The sequence below is a fragment of the Trichophyton rubrum genome (genome assembly GCF_000151425.1).
Source record: "Trichophyton rubrum CBS 118892 genomic scaffold supercont2.10, whole genome shotgun sequence".
In the NCBI taxonomy this organism is placed as follows: domain Eukaryota; kingdom Fungi; phylum Ascomycota; class Eurotiomycetes; order Onygenales; family Arthrodermataceae; genus Trichophyton; species Trichophyton rubrum.
The window spans coordinates 998,909-1,013,799 of NW_003456419.1; the positions used below are offsets into that span (position 1 = coordinate 998,909).

General features: G+C 48.2%; 5 protein-coding genes across 7 annotated transcripts; 3 read left to right on the forward strand and 2 right to left on the reverse strand.

Moving 5' to 3' along the window:
• Positions 1–70: 70 nt before the first annotated feature.
• TERG_07745 (ATP-dependent RNA helicase FAL1) lies at positions 71–1,362 on the forward strand (the record flags this gene model as incomplete). Its single annotated transcript, XM_003232080.2, has 3 exons — positions 71–320; positions 382–1,275; positions 1,343–1,362. 3 exons carry the CDS (start codon positions 71–73, stop codon positions 1,360–1,362), a joined length of 1,164 nt encoding a protein of 387 aa, XP_003232128.2.
• Positions 1,363–2,059: 697 nt separating this feature from the next.
• On the reverse strand, positions 2,060–5,006 carry TERG_07746 (uncharacterized protein). 3 transcript variants are annotated; one of them, XM_003232081.2, is made up of 6 exons: positions 4,226–5,006; positions 4,070–4,164; positions 3,608–4,011; positions 3,065–3,548; positions 2,849–2,996; positions 2,060–2,788 (listed from the first exon to the last, which is right to left on the reverse strand). In XM_003232081.2, the coding sequence occupies exons 1-6, from the start codon at positions 4,828–4,830 to the stop codon at positions 2,683–2,685; spliced, it is 1,842 nt and encodes a 613-aa protein (XP_003232129.2). In that variant the 5' UTR covers positions 4,831–5,006; the 3' UTR covers positions 2,060–2,682. The 3 variants fall into 3 exon arrangements, with proteins under 3 accessions (XP_003232129.2, XP_047607350.1, XP_047607349.1); XM_047750465.1 differs by having other exon boundaries at positions 2,849–3,548; XM_047750464.1 differs by having other exon boundaries at positions 2,060–3,548.
• A 2,080-nt stretch (positions 5,007–7,086) lies between these two features.
• TERG_07747 (V-type proton ATPase catalytic subunit A) lies at positions 7,087–9,567 on the forward strand (the record flags this gene model as incomplete). Its single annotated transcript, XM_003232082.2, has 5 exons — positions 7,087–7,569; positions 7,646–7,730; positions 7,817–8,484; positions 8,550–9,440; positions 9,511–9,567. The coding sequence occupies 5 exons, from the start codon at positions 7,087–7,089 to the stop codon at positions 9,565–9,567; spliced, it is 2,184 nt and encodes a 727-aa protein (XP_003232130.2).
• A 603-nt stretch (positions 9,568–10,170) lies between these two features.
• TERG_07748 (uncharacterized protein) lies at positions 10,171–12,796 on the forward strand (the record flags this gene model as incomplete). The annotated part of the gene is made up of 8 exons (XM_003232083.1): positions 10,171–10,193; positions 10,279–10,348; positions 10,442–10,536; positions 10,652–11,405; positions 11,466–12,107; positions 12,163–12,433; positions 12,489–12,573; positions 12,628–12,796. 8 exons carry the CDS (start codon positions 10,171–10,173, stop codon positions 12,794–12,796), a joined length of 2,109 nt encoding a protein of 702 aa, XP_003232131.1.
• A 707-nt stretch (positions 12,797–13,503) lies between these two features.
• TERG_07749 (uncharacterized protein) lies at positions 13,504–14,725 on the reverse strand (the record flags this gene model as incomplete). The annotated part of the gene is made up of 5 exons (XM_003232084.1): positions 13,504–13,628; positions 13,682–14,096; positions 14,164–14,347; positions 14,381–14,662; positions 14,706–14,725. 5 exons carry the CDS (start codon positions 14,723–14,725, stop codon positions 13,504–13,506), a joined length of 1,026 nt encoding a protein of 341 aa, XP_003232132.1.
• Between the last annotated feature and the right edge of the window lie 166 nt (positions 14,726–14,891).

Below are 14,891 nucleotides of genomic sequence, written 5' to 3' on the forward strand. Positions count from 1 at the left end.
GCGGATGGTAGGTCACTATTTCGAGGTTTACCTTGAACTGCGCAGCTAACTAGAGAATACTGCAGAGCGGATGGAGTTCTCAACCTCGAAGGAGGTCACTGTTGCGCCGACTTTCGACGATATGCACTTGAAGGAGAATCTCTTGCGCGGCATATATGCGTACGGATACGAGTCGCCTTCAGCCGTTCAGTCTCGTGCAATTGTTCAGATCTGCAAAGGACGAGATACTATCGCTCAAGCACAGTCCGGAACAGGAAAAACAGCTACTTTCTCCATCAGCATCCTCCAGGTCATTGATACTGTGCTTCGCGAATCACAGGGTATGTTTCGTTGTGTTCATGTGAGAGCAGGTTGATATGAAACTGACCGAGCGCAACACAGCCCTTGTCCTTTCTCCTACTCGAGAACTCGCAACTCAGATTCAATCCGTCGTTATGGCCCTGGGAGATTATATGAATGTGCAATGCCATGCGTGTATCGGTGGCACAAATGTTGGTGAAGATATTCGGAAGCTAGAACACGGTCAACACGTTGTCTCCGGAACACCAGGCCGAGTTGCTGACATGATTCGACGCCGACATCTACGTACTCGTAACATTAAGATGCTTGTTCTTGACGAAGCAGATGAACTACTCAACCGCGGATTCCGAGAGCAAATCTACGATATATACCGGTACCTGCCTCCAGCCACTCAAGTTGTGGTTGTTTCTGCCACTCTACCTTACGATGTTCTCGATATGACGACCAAGTTTATGACGGACCCAGTGCGCATTCTTGTCAAACGTGACGAGTTGACTCTTGAAGGTCTCAAGCAATACTTTATTGCCGTGGAAAAAGAGGAATGGAAATTTGACACACTCTGTGACCTCTATGATACCCTAACTATCACCCAGGCAGTCATTTTCTGCAACACAAGGCGTAAGGTCGACTGGTTAACTGATAAGATGAGAGAAGCCAATTTCACTGTGTCCAGTATGCATGGTGAAATGCCTCAAAAGGAGCGAGACAGCATTATGCAGGATTTCAGACAGGGCAACTCTCGAGTCCTGATCTCTACTGACGTTTGGGCTCGTGGTATTGACGTCCAGCAAGTCTCTCTTGTTATCAACTACGATCTACCAAGCAATCGTGAAAACTACATTCACAGAATTGGCCGAAGTGGTCGATTCGGTCGCAAGGGTGTAGCTATCAACTTTGTGACTAGTGAAGACGTCCGGATCCTGCGAGATATCGAACTTTACTACTCAACTCAGATTGATGAGATGCCTATGAATGGTACGTGACTCTTAAATTTAACTACAATAGCTATGACCTTGACCTCATTGCTAACTTGTTCAATTAGTCGCCGATCTCCTTGCTTAATTTACTTGTGGCACACTGGTCTGGCACTAATATGCCTGCCTGATAAAAGTATGGCTGTGAGTTTGAAGATGAATGTGATTTTAGGCCACCACACATAGCATGCCTTTCATGCACCACCGGCTTAAGCCGTGGTATAACACCAACATCGAGCATTTCGCCTCGTATGGCTAAATGAATATGTCTCGAAAGAGAACGCGTGGGGGAACAGGGGATATTGTTAAAACGAGTATGTTGCCATTCACAATCATTCATTAATTATTTGAACAACATTTAACTAATGCCAAATTCCTCCTCTGATGTTTAGAATTGTTTACTTATTATTAACGCAAAGTCTTCTGTTTGAGGCACCGATATGATGTACTTGAGCCTCTAGCTTTGATGTCTGTTAATGTCTCAATATTTTTCCGGTTAGGATAGACAATGAAAGGCGTGCCTTTGCTTATAGCCTAGGCAAGACACCACTATCCGATCTTAATGTTTTCATTAACTGTTTTTGACTAGTTCTACGGTACATTTATGGTAAGCTGTGTACTAACAACAGTGACTTCCGTATGAGCGGGTTTGGTTGACTCCAGGATAAAACCAACCCATTCCGTCCCATCTGTGCATTCTACGGCCCAAAGTCCCCGGTTTAGACCAACACAAGCAGAGTTCGTTAAATATATTATAAACACAAGATTGCACACTGGCGGGAATAGTAGACCGAGTGATTGATGGTATATATGATTTAACCAGTATCAAAAGGATGATTATTTTCTGCAAAAGACAAAACGAAAGAAATGTATTATGCAGGATACGCCAAAAATAGAGGGAAGACAACAAGCAAAGCCGAGAAGAGCCAAGATATATATGGGGGACAAGTCCCGGTTCCTAAAACTGACATGACATGGGCAAGAAAAGGGGAAGCCGTGCCATGGGAACAGAATAAAAGCGCTGCATTGCCAACCTCCGCGTTCGAGATACCTCCGACCACCAACCACCAACCGAACCGAACCATTTCCTACCCTGTTGAATGAATAGATGATTGGGTAGTAAAAAGGGAAACGAGAAAATAAGATATAAAGCAGATCAAACGAATGTGTCGTGTCGTAAAGTAGGATCCAAACGCATAATAACCCCGTGATAATGCAATTGATACTTGTAAGTGGTGTAGTAAACTTAGGTACGGCGAAAGTATAAGATGGATGGATGAGAATAATAGAGGGGAACCAATGAACTCCGTAAGCAATGGGTATGTGCAATCCGCGGTGTTCGGAGGCGATGGCGGATACAGGCTTTGTTGGGGAATTTGGATGATCGCATACTTTTGCTAAAGCATATTTAGCCAGAAGGCTTTAGGGAGACGGCACTTGAGGATGGATTGCTTCGAATTGATCTCCTGGATTTATTACCCGACGACGTTCCTAGGCAAGGCTGTTTCATCCATCTGGAAACTCAGTTAGTGATTGAATGAGGGATAATGGCATTATAAAGATGATATGCTTACACTCTGACTTTGCGGTCATCTCCAGCTGAAGCAAACATTCCAGGATCAGTTGGATTCCAGGCGACTGCATTGACGCAGCCAGAAACATGGCCTTCAAGGGATTCGACAAGTCGACTGTTCTCCTTATGCCAGATGTAGATTTTCGCATCTAGTAGTAACAGCTGTTAGGTATGGCTGGACTGCTTATGGGGAGATAGGGGGGTGTTAAAGACATACCTTCACTGCCGCTGACAACAAAATTCTCAGCAGCTCCGCCGAAAGCGCTACGAATAAGGAAATTACCTTGCTTCTGACCCAAAAATCGTCGAACCACCTCTGCTGTCTCGATATCAAGAAGCTGTACTTCGTTTTCGGACATGTTAACAAGCATAAACCGCGAGTCAGCGCTAACACTCAGACAAGTGAGATCTAGTTTGAGGAGAACGCTGTACTCTTCCTCGCGGGTTATAAAATTGTAAACATAGATTCTTTTTTGCAGAGAGATGGCAATCAGTCGCTTGCCGTCCGGAGTTATAGCACAGTCGCGGACCCGGTATTGACCAGGCCAGGTATATAGTAGGGATTTATGGGGGACACTCCAATGGCAGAGCTGAGACTGGCTGTCGAGAGAACCTGTGACGAAGGACTCTCCATCTGGAGCCCATGAAGCGGATGTGATCGGTGCATGGTGATGTTCAATTGTCAAAAGACAAGTTCCACTCTATGATTGTTCTTGGTAAGTATACTGAAGAAAAAAATACAGAGGCAGCGTTGACATACCGGAACATCCCACAATTTAGCCTTGAAGTCTTGAGAACAAGTGATCAACTTGGTATCGTCTGGGCTCCATGTAGCGTAAGCAACGGGCTCACTGTGCTCCGTCAACCGATGTATTATTTCAAAGGTTGTAGAGTCATAAATCAAAACAGTGCAGTCGCGGCTGGTTGTAGCAAGTTTGGTGCCATCGTGGGAGAATTCCAGGTACCAAACCTCATTGGTGTGGTGACTGAGCTCGAACGCCGTCCGGAGGGGGAAACCGCTTTTATCACATAAGTGATCCGAGTACAGGGAAGGCGACACTGCGGTGTTGTGATATAGACAGTTATTTATTTGGGTTTGCTTTACTTGGTCAAGAAGTACTGCTAATCGGTGGTCGGGTATCATGACGGAAGGAGAGATAGATCCTGAACATAAGGTTAGTAAAAGTGATAGTGAGATTAATGTTAGCTCAGGAATACCTACTGGTGAGTTCCGATAGGAGGTTCTGTCTAGATTCTGTAATGGTGTGTCCCCAACCGGCCCGTGCTCGCAGGTTCTCAGGCGTAGACATTAGTAGACTGGTCAATAGTTAGTGGCATGTCCAGCGCTGACGTATCATAATCTGGAGTGAATGCCTACCTCGAAAGAGCGTGAAGTTGTGTGATGTCATGGTTCAATGGCGTGAGTTCCTGGCGTAAGACGACCAAAGCCGTTGTCAAGTCCCTTCGATCGAGAAGCTCAAGGAACTTCTGTTGCCTTATGCAGAACAGCATCTCGTTTTCGTTGGCGCCACTAGCCAGGACGAGGCCATCTCGTTTGGCAAGCTGTTTACCAGTTACCCCGTCTAGTTCTCCGGCATCCCCATCGGGACAAAAGGAGCTTAGGAGTATCCTCTCAGCCTCATTCCAGTCTCCCCCCAATATGGCAGTCCTAAAAGCAGCTACACCGGGACTTTCGAGCTCATACTTGCTCTCAGCACTCAAAGTAGAAGCAGCCTGGTGGTAACCCAACTCGTACAGACTCTGTATCAGTATCCTCGTAACTTCCTCCCGGTCGTGGCCGCGGTATGTAGGGGATAGGGGAGATGATCCATTCGACATGGTGGCATCCTGATATTCGGCTTGTGACTGTTTTCCAGCAGGGGAATTTGGAAGGGGCGGCTTTTGAAGGGAGCTTGAGGCGCCATTGGAGACGGAGGCAAAACCGTTCAAATTGGAAGGAGAAGGTCCACCGTCTGGTCTCATAACGTCAACAGTATACCTTCTGCGTTTAGTAGGCGGGTGTTCGTTTTCCGTCGGAGGTCCAGTAGTAGTAGCAGGTGCTGCAGCAGTCTCCGTGCTATGTTCAGCAGCTCCTTCAGCAGTATTCACCTGGGTGGGCTCGAAGCTCTCAGGCTGGTCAGAGGGCAGGTCTTGACGGCGGCGTCGGCGATTACGGCGTGGCCCGGCCTCAGAGGGCGTGTTCGCGGGCTGCTGGGAGGGTTGATCAGGTCTTCCCAGAGCAGGTAGGCTATGCTGAACGGATTCTGTCCTTTGGATGCTGCTATCCCTAGGGATTAGCAACAGGTCAGAATGAACAGAATAGTATTCTCTCTCTCTCTCTCTTTTATTCTTTTTTTTTTTTTTTTTTTTTTTTATAAAAAATCTTTTATAGTCTTCTCTTTCTTTTGGTCAGGTTGGAACTCACAGGGAGCTCGATGATGGATCAGAGAGGCCGGGTCCAGCTGAGACAGGTGTATGTGAGGGAGGTTCGTCTGCCAGGTCGAAGACAGCGTCTGAGCCTTTCAGTCTGGTTCAATAAAGAACCAGCTGAGGTAGGCCGTTTTGTCGAGGAGGGAGCTGGAGGGAGGGATATAGATGGCCGTGGAGCAAGGTCCAGGACAGTGGCCAGCGGAAGTAGTTGGTAATGGTTCGAGGAGCTACAAGAAGTATCTGATAAGGGAAATAGAGGTTAGACCACACAATTTAGCCGTCTGGCTACCTGTAGCGGGCTGAAAGAGTGAGAGATGAGAACGTACGTACGGGCAGCTGTTGGATATCAAGATTGCACTGCGGTGAATAGATATCCTAGCGAGGCGGACAAAGGACTGTGACAGGCAGCTGGTGAGAGAGCACGAGAGAGCGTAACAAGAGGGGGTTCCGCACTGTCTATTGGTCTTCTGCTACCTGATAGTGGTGGTGAAGAAGAAAAAGCTGGCTGGAAAGGGGAGCGAGGTTGATATTTAAGAAGATGAAGACGAAGACAAATGGAGGGAGAGAGACGAAGATGCGTATTACGGTCAAGCTTTCATCGAGCGAGAAGATCAGCCATAACGCCCTATTTGTTTACTGCCAGTACTCTACCCTGGCTCTACTGTTACTGATATCTACCAGCTGAGTATACTGTGTCCAATTTCTCGTGTACTCTGGGTCTCTCCTGTTTACTGTTTGTTGTGTCTGCTGCTTGCTTGCTGACCATGTTTTGACTGCCAGTTGCAACTTCTACCGCGAAAATCGCCTCCATCGATGGCCTCAAAAGCAAGAGAAGAAGAAGAAGCCATGATAAAAGTCCTCAGTGTAACTAGTCGCACTGTTGAGACTGTTGAACGGTTGACAGCTCGATGCCCAAGGTGAATGCAGAGCAACAGGAGAAGAACCGTCCGGCCCAGCAGCAAGATCGCTGCCAGCCAGCGTCTCCGTCATGCGTAAGGTACCTCCACATATACACGAGCTCTGTTTTGCAGCAGGTAACTCGGCGGTCTCTGCTTATCCTGCATGGGCTCTTGTCTTGGACTTTGGGTACCTCCTTCACGGCTTCTCGGCAGAAAGTGACCTGTCTTTGCCTTTTTGGCCTCTTGCCAGGCCCCTTCATTCCATGCTAGTGACGCCAGCACATGTGATTGGCGAAGTGCCGCCTATCAGAGGGCGAGGGTTGGGCTGCTTGTTCAATCGGGAAGACGCAGAAGTGCTGGATGCTGCAGCAGCTTGGATGCGTCGATGTATCTGGCGTGGCAGGGCTTGACGGGCCCGGCAGGGACAGGATACGCTGCAGAGGAAGAGATATATATCTCTTCTCTTGGGCTCCCGATATTCCACCTCCCTCTGTCGACTTGGGGATGTCTTCTCCCAGCTCCCGACCTCTCCTCGCCTCCCACCGGTCACAGCTAGTCCGATTGCCCAGGGCCATCAGATGACCCTCATCCGGCCGGGTGAGTTAACTCATGAGTTACCTACCAGTAGTGCAAGTCCCAGAGCTTTGTATGAGATGGATCTGGCTAGCGAAGCTGGAGCCGAAGAAGCTGGCGGGCTCCTCGACTGTCTTACAGCTACAGACGAGAAAGAGAGAGAGCAAACGACGGAGGCAGCCCGTTGAACATGAGATCTCAAATATCAGGGCACCTTGGCAGCCGAGATGGCTATCTACATGCTAGCTCACGCCGTAGTTGCTGGATGAGGCGGACAGGCGGACAAAGTAGAACACCTGTAAAATAGACACCAAGCGGTAAAAGGAGAGCAAGCTGTATGATACTGGGACTCGGACGACCGTCTTTCAGGCCGCGACCGTCTCTGCTCGGCCTCGTCTCTGCTGCGTCGCCGTCTGCTGCTGCTGGTGACAGTGAGAGTGACGGCGATGGTGATGCCTGCAGCGCCCTAAAGCAGCACCAAGATCCAACTCCACCACGCAGCTTCAACTTCGTCTTCACCAACAACAACAACGTCAACACCGTTCACAACACCACCACCAGCAACAACAACTGCAGCTACAGCAAGGACGACGAGAGAGAGGAACTCGACGAGAGCGAGGACAGCCCCAGCGTCGACGGCTCCGAGACAGAGAGCACATCGTCATCGTCTACTGCACCGATCGAAACGAGGTCGCCGCCAGCCATGGCACCCAAGGACTCGAAGGAGGAGGCCGGGGATGAGCAGAAGGGAGTCGTCTTCTCCATCTCCGGCCCTGTCATTGTGGCAGAGAACATGATAGGATGTGCCATGTACGAGATGGTCGGTTGCTCCTTTGACCCTACCCTTTTGGCAGGTTGTTTACAGAATGGGATGCTGATTATCATGATGCCTGCAGTGCCATGTTGGAGTCGATAAAGTCGTTGGAGAAGTCATTCGAATCTCAGGAGACCAGGCCACCATCCAGGTCTACGAGGAGACAGGTACGCAGTCCCCAGCAGCAATTGGCTCGTCTGAGTTGCCTGGAGTAGCCCCCCTTTTGGACCACTACTGATTGCAACTGCTACAGCCGGTGTCACTGTCGGTGATCCCGTTATCAGAACCGGCAAGCCGCTGTCCGTCGAGCTGGGCCCCGGTCTGATGGAAACCATTTATGACGGAATTCAGCGTCCTCTCAAGTCTATCTCTGAGGTCTCGAACAGCATCTACATCCCCCGTGGCGTGGCCCTGCCCGCTCTTGACCGCAAGAAGAAATGGGCCTTCAAGCCCGCCGGTCTCAAGGTCGGTGACCACATCACTGGTGGTGATGTCTGGGGTACCGTGTTTGAGAACAGTCTGCTTTACGACCACAAGATTCTCCTACCTCCAAGAGCCCGAGGAACCATCACACGTATCTCTGGTCCCGGTGACTTTACCGTCGAGGAGAAGCTGCTAGAAGTCGAGTTCAATGGCAAGAAGACAGAGTACAGCATGATGCACGTATGGCCTGTTCGTGTTCCTCGCCCAGTCAACGAGAAGCTCGCATCCGATTCTCCCTTCATCGTCGGCCAGCGAGTCTTGGATTCTCTGTTCCCTGGTGTCCAGGGCGGTACTATCTGTATCCCCGGTGCTTTCGGCTGTGGAAAGACTGTCATCAGTCAGAGTGTGTCCAAGTTCTCCAACAGTGATATTATTGTCTACGTCGGCTGTGGTGAGCGCGGTAACGAGATGGCGGAAGTCTTGATGGATTTCCCAGAGGTGAGCCAGTTTCCCCGTTACTACTTGTTACCTCCAAGCTTGCAACCAACTGCTAACGTTTACAGCTTACAATCACCATTGAAGGACGCAAAGAGCCCATCATGAAGCGTACCTGCTTGATTGCCAACACCTCCAACATGCCTGTCGCTGCCCGTGAGGCTCATCTACACGGTATCACATCGCAGAGTACTCCGAGACAAGGCAAGAATGTTGCTATGATGGCAGACTCGAGTTCCCGTTGGGCTGAGGCTCTTCGTGAAATTTCCGGTCGTCTAGGAGAGATGCCTGCTGATCAGGGTTTCCCCGCCTATCTCGGTGCCAAACTTGCTTCTTTCTACGAGCGTGCGGGTCAGACCACTGCCTTGGGTAGCCCTGAGCGAAAAGGAAGTGTCAGCATTGTCGGTGCTGTTAGTCCACCCGGTGGTGACTTTGCCGATCCAGTCACCACAAGTACACTCAACATCGTCCAAGTCTTCTGGGGTCTCGACAAGAAGCTCGCCCAAAGAAAACACTTCCCGTCCATCAACACTTCCATATCCTACAGTAAATACACAAGCATTCTCGACAAGTACTACGCCAAGGAGCACCCTGAGTTCCCCCGACTACGTGACAAGATCAAGGAGCTGCTCAGTAATTCTGAAGAACTGGATCAGGTTGTGCAGCTCGTTGGGAAGTCTGCTCTCGGAGATGCCGACAAGATCACGCTGGACGTGGCCACCCTGCTCAAGGAAGATTTCCTGCAGCAGAACGGCTACTCTGACTACGACCAGTTCTGCCCCTTATGGAAGACGGAGTACATGATGAAGGCCTTCGTTTCCTACTACGAGGAGAGTCAGAAGGCCATTGCCCAGGGTCAGAGCTGGGCTAAGGTCCGAGAAGCCACCAGTGCCATCCAGGCTGCCCTTCGAAACATGAAATTCGAGGTCCCTGATGACGAGAAAGAAGTCACAGCTAAGGTACGTCCCGATCTTCCTCCTAACCTGTAATGTATATATGCATACAGTTACCTTACTAACCTGTCTATAGTACGATAAAATCCTCCAAGACATGTCTGAAAAGTTCGCCTCGGTGTCGGATGAGTAAATTTTTCGGTTTTGATCCCTCTCTTCCCTTTTTCTGTTCGTACAAATGCAAAATGTCAATTCACCGAATAAACTGGCCTACAGGACCAAGGTGAACCAGCAAAGCCATTTATCATAATAATCTACCCTGCCCGTCAGGTCAATAGACTGTTGAGTTTCTGTGCCATCTCGCGAGGTCAGCATTTGATATAGTTATACATACGTAGACCCAGTATAGGCAGCAGCATTATCAATATCACACTACAAAACCCCAACTTTTCCACCACCTTTTCCTCGCAGTCGATTCACTATATATTTGCTTGTTCGAATACATCTGTCCGCCCTTAACTCTGGTCACCATCGCCCTCCTCGTCTATCAATATCAAGTCAATAAATAGCAAGCTGCGTGTGACGAGGGTCAGCTGCACGTGAACAGGCCCAAAACTCTCCAAAACATCGAATTTGTTCAAAACGCCCAAAATACACCAGACAGAAGATATAGCTAGCCCAACCACAACCAACCCTTACCTAACCACGGAATTTTCACCAAGACAGCTTCTTCAGCCCTGTTCTTCCTCTTCGCTGGTGCCTCCTTCAGCTCGACTGTACATTATATCGCCAGACCATGGCGGCCCAAGCTGGCTATTCGTAAGTACTCTCTTCATCTCCTGCCCAAGCACACCAAACCCACGATCGGCCATTTCGCTAATGCAGGGAACTTGCCTGGGTGTAGGATAAGCGTCAACGACCCTAGTTTGATTTCTCTCGTGAATAAATTGCAAGATGTCTTCACGACCGTTGGAGTATGTTGTTCTCCTACCCCTGGAGTGGGCACCGACCGTACCCATACCGCCTAGACAGAACGCAGACCCTGACCAGCGGCGCACATTATACAGGCACAAAACCCGATAGATCTACCACAGATAGTCGTCGTTGGATCGCAATCCAGCGGAAAGAGTTCTGTCTTAGAGAACATAGTGGGAAGAGACTTGTGAGTTGGATAAGGCCTCCCCTCCCTCCACCTCCTTTCCGGGAGCAGGAGTTTTTGCCTCCCCTACAGAGTATACTAGGAGGACGTTTAATAGTTAACACGGCGAATTTACCAGTTTACCACGAGGGTCTGGCATTGTCACTCGACGACCGCTGGTCCTCCAGCTTATCAACAAGCCCCGCTCCGAAAAACAATCGAACGGTGTCAAGGAGGAAGACAAGCTAGATACTACCGACAGCGAGGCAAACATTGACGAATATGGAGAGTTTCTTCACATTCCAGGCCAGAAGTTCCATGACTTCAACAAGATCAGAGAAGAAATCGTCCGTGAGACAGATGCGAAGACCGGCCGCAATGCCGGAATCTCCCCCGCGCCTATCAACCTGCGAATCTATTCTCCCAACGTCCTCACTCTTACACTGGTCGATCTACCCGGTTTGACCAAGGTGCCTGTCGGAGACCAGCCAAAAGACATCGAGAAGCAGATAAGAGAGATGGTGCTGAAGCAAATCAGCAAGTCGAATGCGATTATTCTTGCCGTTACGGCTGCGAACCAGGATCTGGCCAACTCCGATGGTTTGAAACTTGCTCGAGAAGTTGATCCAGAGGGACAGAGGACGATCGGTGTTTTGACCAAGGTCGACCTTATGGATGCTGGAACTGATGTGGTGGATATTCTTGCTGGCAGAGTTATTCCACTTCGCCTTGGATATGTTCCGGTTGTCAACAGAGGACAGCGGGATATTGAGAATAAGCGAACAATCTCGTATGCTCTTGAGCATGAGAAGAACTTCTTTGAAAACCATGCCACATATTCTTCTAAATCTGCCTACTGCGGAACACCATACCTTGCAAGAAAGCTCAATGTGGTATGTGTCACCAGGAATCTTTAACCTGGGTATAGCTTACGACTAACTGTTCACATTTAGATACTTATGATGCACATTAAACAAACCCTTCCCGATATCAAAGCCCGCATTGCATCATCGCTGCAGAAGTACACCGCCGAATTGAACCAACTTGGTGACTCGATGCTTGGAAACAGTGCCAATATCATTCTTAACATTATCACAGAATTCAGTAACGAGTACCGAACCATCCTGGATGGTAACAACCAGGAACTTTCATCTGTCGAGCTTTCCGGTGGTGCGCGTGTTAGCTTCGTTTTCCACGAACTATACTCCAACGGTGTCAAGGCCATCGATCCCTTCGATATGGTGAAAGACATGGATATCAGAACAATGCTATATAACTCGTCTGGTCCTTCACCTGCCTTGTTCGTCGGAACAGGTGCATTCGAGTCTATCGTTAAGCAACAAATTAAGAGACTCGAAGAGCCTAGCTTGAAATGTGTTTCTCTTGTCTATGACGAACTTGTCAGAATCCTTGCTCAGCTCCTGAACAAGCAGCCTTTCAGAAGGTATCCACAGCTAAAGGAAAGATTCCATGGAGTCGTAATATCGTTTTTCAAGAAAGTCATGGAGCCAACGAATAAGCTTGTCAAGGACCTCGTTGCCATGGAAGCTTGCTATATCAACACTGGCCATCCTGATTTTATCACTGGACACAGGGTAAGATTTTCTCGCGATATCCCTGTCCAATGACATACTAACAATGGACGCATAGGCTATGGCAATCATTAATGAGCGACAAAATGCATCGAAGCCAACGCAGGTTGATCCAAAGACTGGAAAACCCCTACCACCCTCGGCCACTATGCCACAGCGATCTGCTAGTCCCAGTCTCGACCTTGGTGATTCCAGCCCAGGCTTCTTCGGCAGTTTCTTTTCGTCGAAGAACAGCAAGAAGAAGATGGCTGCTATGGAGGCCCCTCCACCAATCTTGAAGGCTTCTGGAACCCTATCAGAGCGAGAAAACACCGAGGTTGAGGTTATAAGTATGTCTGACCCGTAAATCTCCTCAATTAGCCGCCCACTAACCTCTACCTACAGAACTCCTAATCAACTCGTACTACAACATTGTCAAGCGAACCATGATTGACATGGTGCCTAAAGCCATCATGCTCACCCTTGTCCAGTAGGTTCCAGAGCTCTTTTAGACCTAAATATCGCTACTAACGCAAATCATCAGGTTCACCAAGGACGAAATGCAAAGAGAGCTTCTAGGGAATCTCTACAGGGCAGAAGAACCGGATGACCTCCTCCGCGAAAGTGAATTCACCGTCCGTCGCCGCAAGGAATGCCAGAGAATGGTAGAAAGTCTCACCAAGGCCAGCGAAATTGTCGCCCAGGTCCAATAGAACACCCACCATGAAACGTCAGTATAGGAGCCTCAAGTTCGTTTCCTGACCAAACTCAAAATAAACAGACGTATTAGCCCCGGTGAATGGAACAAATCGCCAAATGAGAAAATCACTACTGAAAATACAACTTAGCGCCACATTCGATCTTGATAGAAATACGGTTTGGGTGTGTTGCCATGCAGTCCTTATTCCTTACATATTTACTCACCCAGAGTGATTGATATCCCCTTTCCAATATGTTTGTTCTATATCATACACTATTAATCATCTTTCTCAACGTTGTTTCATATTTTTCCTCGTCTCTGTCGGTCTTATGTGCTCATGATACATACTTGTTTGCTCCTGGCGAATTTTACTAGGTTATTATCTTTCTTAATTGTAACCCCGTCATCAACATGTTATCTTCTTGGCCTTCTCCTGGTCGGTTCTCTTTTCCAGTTACCGACGCGTCCGAATTAGCTATATTACGTCATCAGAAATCCGCGGATCAATATAAATACGACAAAGTTACGCTAGGTTGGACGAGTAAACTTTCTGATATAAAACCCAAATTAATACCAAAGTTCATGGAAAAGGGAACAGTATCAGATTGGATTGGTATACGATATTGACTACCCTCGTAATAGATTTATCATGAAAACAAACACCATTTTATGATGAGAGTGTCATGCACCTTTTTTTCAGGAAGACCCGAATCTAAAGACTTAAAATCCCCCATGAGCATAAGACGTGTTTGTACCAACCAGCGGACAATCAATATCGGAGAACAAAGGAGGCAGGTAGGTTGCTCGGGACCCATTCCTAAATGCCAATCCTATCAAGGTTTTTCCTTTAAATATAGTTAGTACTGCACTACCTATTGTGTGGAACTCATCTACACACCCCTTCCATCGGTCCCGTATCTGGGCCATCCGAGTTTTGATAATCCCTTACGAGGATCTGCTGCAAAGGCAGCAAAGGCATGCATCATATACGCTGAGAATTTGGCTTCGGTATCAGTGTTTGCAGTTCTGTTGCTGACATACTCTGCTGTGCCAAATAATTGAGCCACATCAGAGCCATGGTATGATCCACTCCCCGGGAATAGAATCGAATTAGGCCATTCGCCAAAATATATATATCGCCAGGTTGGGACACTCATTGCTGCGCGGTAACTTGCTTCTCTTGCATTTGGGCATGTGATTCCAGCCGAGTTAAACAAGTGCCACGCCTTTTCACTTATCGTGGTGATGTTCTGAGCATACGCGGAGATTTTGTAGTATCCAGCCTCATAAACGCCGTTTCCAATTAGGTATGGCTAGGCGTCGGAGCCATATCAGATTTAGCATTCAATAAAGCATGCGATATCTAGTAGTTAAACTTACTATTCTAGCAAACGTTCCCTTGGCTGCATGCTCTTCATAGTTCGAAAAGACGAGCTTCTCATCAACAGTTGGGTGGAACACCGGCTGTGGTAGTAGACTAGTGGGCTCGGGTGGCACCTCGGCTACTGCGGCTAGGGCATCCGTAGCAGACTTTGATCTTACGCAGGGCAGTGTATCACCGGAACTACCACAGCCAAGCACTTCTGATAAGATTTACCAGTATTTCTCAGACTGTTCTGGGGTATTGGGCAAAAAGCTTATAGCAGTGCCAGACATGGGTACGACAGCATGGACAATAGGGTCCTCAATGTGGTTATAAGTATAGTAATCAGCCGTAACTCCGCCGGCAGAATGGCCGATTAGAGTAATACGGCCAGGATCACCCCCGAAAGCCGCAATGTTATCTCGAACCCACTCTATTGCCATACGCTGATCAAGTAATGCAATGTTCCGAGGCGAGCCAGGCGCACCGGGGTAACCAAAAACATTGAGGCGGTAGCTGTTTACCAGTTAGATTCGGTTTCAAACGGCGAACTGCATACCACCTAACGTAATCCACCATTCGATGACCACTACGACTCAATAACCACACAACAAAAAATTCGAACTCCCACCACCCACCACCTTTAAATAGTAATAAAATGGTTAACGAAGTAGTAATTACAGAAGTAATTACTAATTTAAAATTATAAGAGTATCCTAATATTACTATAACTACTAAAAAGTAG